The sequence below is a fragment of the Malurus melanocephalus genome, unplaced genomic scaffold (assembly GCF_030028575.1).
Source record: "Malurus melanocephalus ecotype Western Australia unplaced genomic scaffold, MMel_1.1 scaffold_251, whole genome shotgun sequence".
NCBI lineage: Eukaryota > Metazoa > Chordata > Aves > Passeriformes > Maluridae > Malurus > Malurus melanocephalus.
The window spans coordinates 994,380-1,000,686 of NW_026623483.1; the positions used below are offsets into that span (position 1 = coordinate 994,380).

The 6,307-nt window shown below is 49.1% G+C and overlaps 1 protein-coding gene across 3 annotated transcripts in view; it reads right to left on the minus strand.

The window, feature by feature from the left end:
* Window positions 1-1,497, minus strand: part of IFT22 (intraflagellar transport 22) — a 3,451-nt gene extending 1,954 nt beyond the window's left edge. The window contains exons 1-4 of one of the 3 annotated variants that reach the window (XM_057375509.1): window positions 1,422-1,497; window positions 1,155-1,234; window positions 982-1,071; window positions 139-341 (exon numbers count right to left, since the gene is read on the minus strand). In XM_057375509.1, coding sequence (XP_057231492.1) covers window positions 139-341; window positions 982-1,071; window positions 1,155-1,234; window positions 1,422-1,460 — 412 coding nt within the window. In that variant the 5' untranslated portion in view covers window positions 1,461-1,497. Of the gene's footprint in view, window positions 1-138; window positions 342-981; window positions 1,072-1,154; window positions 1,235-1,421 lie in introns of those variants that run through there. The other 2 variants (XM_057375511.1, XM_057375510.1) reach the window with 2 other exon arrangements.
* Between the last annotated feature and the right edge of the window lie 4,810 nt (window positions 1,498-6,307).

Sequence of the window (6,307 nt, forward strand, 5' to 3'; positions counted from 1 at the left end):
TGTTTTTCCAAAGCACTTTAGTGTTCTTTAAGCGGCAGATTCAAATGAAAAATGCAGGCCATAAGGTATTAACAATTTTAAAGACAAAAAGATTCAGAAAAAGCTCTTAGCTACAGATGGAATTCTCCATCTCCTTACCTAAGGACAGGTTTTCTGTGTCCCCTGCACTGCCTGGCTTGTGATGTGCCACCAGGAGACACTGACTATCAAGCAGTGGCTGCTGCTGCACAAAGCACGAGTACCACATTTCGATTTCTTTCAGGTGACTGGGCAGCTCAGGGTTGAAGATTATTATTACACCATGAGAATCCTTCATCAGAGCTGGCCAGCAAGTTTCAAACCTTGAAAAACACAGAAAATGGCAAGACTGACAGCAGGAAAACAGAAACATGCACTCAAACTTCCTCAAGAACACATTATGTACTTTTTTAAAAATTGTAACATGAGTAATTTTGCCAGGGTTCTGTCATATTCTAACTATTTTAAGTTACTTATTACAAGTTAACTATTTTAAGTTACTTATTAGTTGGTCCCATGATTCACTGACAATGTAGTATTTGGTCAAATGCTTATTTAAACATTTCGCTAAGAATGGATCTCTCCTGTTCTCAATTTTCTTTCAGAAATTTCGGTTTCATTCATATATGCACACTGTTTGAAGTCCACTCCCATAATTTAAAGGAGATGAAGGCAATTACGGAGTGGGCCTATATCTTCGGTATCCATAACTTCATGCCAGGAGWTGTGGACATTCCTGTTCTAGTCAGTCCTTATCCAAAACAAAGTTCAGCTGTCATCACGGAAGAGAGTGACTAGTGTTGGATGCTTTTCAGCAGAAATCATAGAAATATATCGGGGTAAGAGTCAGGAATACTCTTCATGTCAAACAGATGACTGGTTTGGGCCGTAAATATGAGTATCTTGTGTACACAGAAATACTATAAATTGAGCAATCCGGAGGCAGTAACAATGCTGGCTTACTTTTGATCACCACTGCAATCCCACAGCTCGAATCGACACCCAGCTCCCTTGTTGTTCCCATTGAGGTTTGGCTTCTCATACTCCAGAATCCTGCGGGAACGATGGATACACAGTGGGACATGATCCCAMGCGGTGGCACCGCACAGCCCGGGGCTCTCGGGTGTTTCGCTCACCTCACCCCCTGGGTCGGGCTGTAGCTGCCGATCCCTTCCGTGCTCTCCGACACGAAGTTTGCCAACACCGACTTTCCAGACTGCCAGAACGCGGGGGTGAAAGACACGCGCAGGAATTTAACGTGCCAAAGCCACCACGACGGCGCTCACCCAAGGCCCCCGCGCCGCCCCTCCCGCTCAGCCCCGCTGGGTGCAGGCCCCCCTCCGTCCCTCCCTCACGCCACAAGGGGGGAAGGCGGTCGGGGTGTCCCTGAGGATGTCACTCACCTCGTGGGGCCCCACCAGCAGCACCTTCGCCCTCAGCATGGCGGGGACGGCGCCCCCCCCCAGCCAAACCCGCGGCCGTTGCTCGGCAACGCGCGGGGCGGCGGGAGCGCGCGGCCATTGGCGCTGCCGAGTCACGTGACGGGAGGGGCGGGGCGCGGGATTGTCGTGAGGCGATGGCTGCGGGGCCGCGCCGTGTCTGAGGGCTGTCCCTGCTGCGTCCCTTTCGTGTCCCCGGGCTGTGTCCCTGTTCCGTCCCCTTCGTGTCCCGGGCTGTGTCACTGCTCCGTCCTCTTCGTGTCCCCGGGCCGTGTCACTGCTCCGTCCCTTTCGTGTCCCCGGGCTGTGTCCCTGCTCCGTCCCTTCTCCGTCCCTTTCGTGTCGCCGGGCTGTCTCCCTGCTCCGTCCTCTTCGTGTCCCCGGGCCGTGTCACTGCTCCATCCCTTTCGTGTCCCCGGGCTGTGTCCCTGCTCCGTCCCTTCTCCGTCCCTTTCGTGTCCCCGGGCTGTGTCACTGCTCCGTCCTCTTCGTGTCCCCGGGCTGTGTCACTGCTCCACCCCTTTCGTGTCCCCGGGCTGTGTCACTGCTCCATCCCCTTCGTGTCCCCGGGCTGTGTCCCTGCTCCATCCCTTTCGTGTCCCCGGGCTGTGTCCCTGCTCCGTCCCTTCTCCGTCCCTTTCGTGTCCCCGGGCTGTGTCACTGCTCCGTCCCCTTCGTGTCCCCGGGCCGTGTCCCTGCTCCGTCCCCTTCGTGTCCCCGGGCTGCGTCCCTGCTCCGTCCCTTCTCCATCCCCTTCGTGTCCCCGGGCTGTGTCCCTGCTCCGTCCCTTTCGTGTCCCCGGGCCGTGTCCCTGCTCCGTCCCCTTCGTGTCCCCGGGCTGTGTCCCTGCTCCGTCCCTTTCGTGTCCCCGGGCTGTCTCCCTGCTCCGTCCCTTTCGTGTCCCCGGGCTGTGTCCCTGCTCCATCCCTTTCGTGTCCCCGGGCTGTCTCCCTGCTCCATCCCCTCTCCGTCGCAGCTGTGTCCACTTCGTGTCCTCGCTCTGTTCCCGCTCTTTCCGCGCTTTATTACTGCTCTGTCCCCTTTGTGTCCCCGCTCCGTCGCCCTGCCCGGCCAYTGTGTCCTCGCTTAGGCYCCGCWGYGTCCCTKCTGTGTCCCTTTCGTGTCCCCAGACKGTCTCCACAGCGTCCCTGCTGTTCCGTCGCTGTGTCATCGCTCCATCCCTGCTGTGTCTCCGCGGTGTCCCCGTTCTGTCCCCGCTCAGTCTTYGCTTCATCCCCTTACTGATCCCCCACTGTGTTCCTGCTCTGCCCGGTCCGCTGGTCGGTCTGTTGGAGCAAATGTGGTGTCACAGAGAAAGAGTGAAAGGATCCTTCACAAGCTGCGAGCCTTGGTCAGGGGGAAATCCTGGCACTGCTAGCTGCTCCTCTCATCGAGGGACAGGATTTGCAGCCACTGAGCTGTGTGACCCCTGAGCATTAACCAGGGGAGGAACGGTTGATCACTCTGAGGGCAGAAGTGGGAGAAAGTGGAAGGTCCCTCTTGCACCATTTTTTTCTGCCTGTAGCTATCAAGCTTTGCACCATGAGAAGATAAAGCCCACGGTTTTTGTGCAGAATTTCAGAGTCCAAAAGTCAATGGAAGATGCAATAGAAACCACCAAGCCCACTGCTTTACTCTGGTCTGCTGGCACTTTCCATGCAATGCTGCTCCTGCATTGGCCCCAGTGCCCTGATGGCCAGCCCTGGAGTGATAAAACAAGCAGAGGTCAGTGCCCTCTTCCAGTGCCTTCTGTCAATGTAGTCTTCAAACCATTCTGCAGCGCACTTGTGTCCCTCAATAGTTTGAGCAGTGCTCTCCATCCTTGTTTCATTGTGATTTTAACTKCAGATTCTCCTTGGAAGGTTGATGAAGCCAAGCTCTTGAAGATTCTTATTAAGGCTTGTTAGGGGAAGAAGGAGGCTTTTTGAAATGGCAGCTTCTAAGAAAATAAAACATCTGGCAGACAGATGTGCTGCTTCAGAGCTGTTTAGTGCCCAGGTACAATAGCACTTCTAGACAAGCTTTCAAACAGGGCCTCTAGGCACTACCACAATGAAAATGTTCATTACCAGTACCGCTAATAAATGTGAACCAGAATTGCTCTACTCTCACTGAGGTGGTAGAGTCTTCTCTCTCACAGTTGTGAGAGACTCCTTTGTTGTTTCATTCCTTATGTAGGGATAGTTTACAGTGGTTCAATGTGGCACTGGCATCACAATGTTCACACTGTATTTTAAACSTCAGAAAACCCTTCCTTTTCAGGTTCATGGGACTAGGAAAATGAAAAAGCARTAGCTGCAACTAGCCCTGAATTTGATTCTTCTGTAGCAGACTGCATGTGTGTTTTTTGCTTTTGAAGATTCATATGTGATTCAGGACCAAATTCACAACGAGCTGGGACAAATTGTAGTTAATCCTTTCTGCAGCTTTGTTGTTTTCCACATTTCAGACCCACAACTTCCAAAGGAAAGACAGAAAGGGTGGCCCCGAGAGAAGAACGYGGACAGCCACAGCTGGCATATGGTATTAGCTGACACTAGACCATGAAGAGAAATGTATTATAAAAGGTCCTATTGTGGACACAACCACAGAAGAAGGGGGGAAAAAAGCATAAGAGGTAACTCAAACTGGGTAAAACTGGCTGTTTGTGCAGCTGCCCAAAAGCAATTAGGATTAATTTTTAGATGGAGTGTCAGATAGGGTTKTTCTGTGTTTATATTAGCCACTGAAGAGTAAGGAGACCATAGCTGACTAAGGGTGCAATTTTTGGATTTATCCATGTGATTTAGAGTTTGAAGTCACTTAAGAAAGTGGGAATTAAGYTTTCAAGCCTCTTAGGGTGACTGTTTTCAAAGGCATCTAAGTCAAGTGCATTTGATGTTATCAGCATCTGCCTTAGGCATATGGGTGAAGTTACATTAGTTCCTGGTGTACTGTTTGCTCAGAGCACACGTGTGTGAATCATTTTGCTTCACTTATTTAAAATTCCTTGTCAGATTGCAGCCAAGAGAAAAGTAAGTGAACTGCTTCCAGAMAATGCTGGTAATGGCCTTTATGTCTTGCATTTACTAGATGGCTGGTTTTCYACCATGATGCTTTGGTAGCAAGCAAAAATTATCATCTTCAGGTGATTTTTCTTGTAAAAATCCTCCTTCTTCCTTCAAAAGCCAAAAGGTACTGCGAGGTAACAATAATAATTCAATAAAGCTGTTCTTCACTCTGGAGCTGACAGTGAGAACTCGGGTGTCGAGAGACATAGCAGTTGCTGTGTGAGGCCAAGTGATGCTTTTTGCCTGAATTGCAGGTCAGAGGATATTTGCCTCCAAGGTAGAGACCCACTAGTTTTACTGTAAGCAGCRGTAAAATGTAATGGCAGTCAGCTTTCAGATAATACTTGAGCACTTGCAAACCATTCAGCCTTTCAGAGAGCAGCATTTTAAGTTTGCATTGTATTTCGTTTAATGTGGCACATAAATTTTTTTCCTATGAAAACAACTCAAAAAATTTTTTTCATAAGCTTTTGTGGCTCAGTATTGGTACTTTATTTAATGTTCTGTAACAATGTTTCCAAACWTTGGAAAAYATGCCCTGGAGCMCTCCAGTTGTGTGTGAAAATGCTGCCTGGATTAGAAGTACAACCACATGGCACAGCTCATCAGGAGAGGGAAGGAAAGCTCTGCCTGGTTGCTGTGTGTTGCCTGACATTTATTGTGTGTGTGCAGAAACAGCTCTTCACAGGGTGCAGGCAGGGACCTGCACTATATCCTCCATTCATTTATACTGGCTCACTTGGGGGCAAGGCATGGAATACAGGAATTGAGAGGAAGGAATATCTAATTTTGAATTATTAAAAAGTCATTAAAAATTAAGGAGAAAATCAATATTGTAATCTCGAAGCTCRTTGCTTAAGTAGCTCAGGGCAGGGGTGTGTCTCTGGGGCTCAGAGTGTAGTTGATTAAGTAAATGATGGTTTGGATGAAGTGTGGCTGCTCTCTGGAAAAATCTTTGGTGGAGCTATGGCAAGAGACYAGAGGGAAACAGGACATTAAGATGCATTGAGAGGGGTGCAGTGGAGCCCTGCTTTTTGTTGCAAGTCTGCAGGGTAACACTCAGTTCAGTCTCTCTCAGGAAACCTATTTTGGAATCAACGGGAAAAGCTTATGCAGAACCTTATTGCTTGGTTCATGCCAACAGATTGTCAAGGACTACAACTCTGATTGATCTGTAGCCTCCAAATCCTTCCCAGGAGAGATAYGGATCTTTATTTCCATTTTATAGATGGAAAAACAAAGCAGAGATATAAAAACAAACCCAAGAAGCATCAGTCTGCCTCTATGGCTGCCCCAAAAAAAAGACACCAAAGTACTCTGATTTTTGAGTTGCAATATGTGAATCCAGAAGTAGGAGTTAATTTCTGTGGTTTAAATCTTCAGGTACAGCTGCAGATGATGCCTCTGATAGATGTTTTCCTTATTCTAAAGTCCGTGGAGCAACAGTAACACCTAGTGGCTGAATGTGCCAGTCTGTTCCTCCTTTCTTTCCTTCCTTTCAGAAAGTAGAGTTGGAGGGCACACGGTGTGATTGACAGCTTTGACTTGCAAGGCCGACACTTAGGATCTCCAGGGATTTACCATTTTCCTTTCAATCCCCCTCCACGTTCTGTTTTCTATTAAAAGTGGTGGATGAAATATGAAACTCTTCCTCCCACCTCCCAACCCCCTTCACTTTTCTGGCTTATGGAGGAGGTTGTTCCAGTCCATCTTGATCTGTAGGTGGGTGGGCTGTGAGTGACCAAGTCTACTGCTTCCAGCTTGGAGCACTCACATTTCTGTAAGGAATCCAAGCTTTTT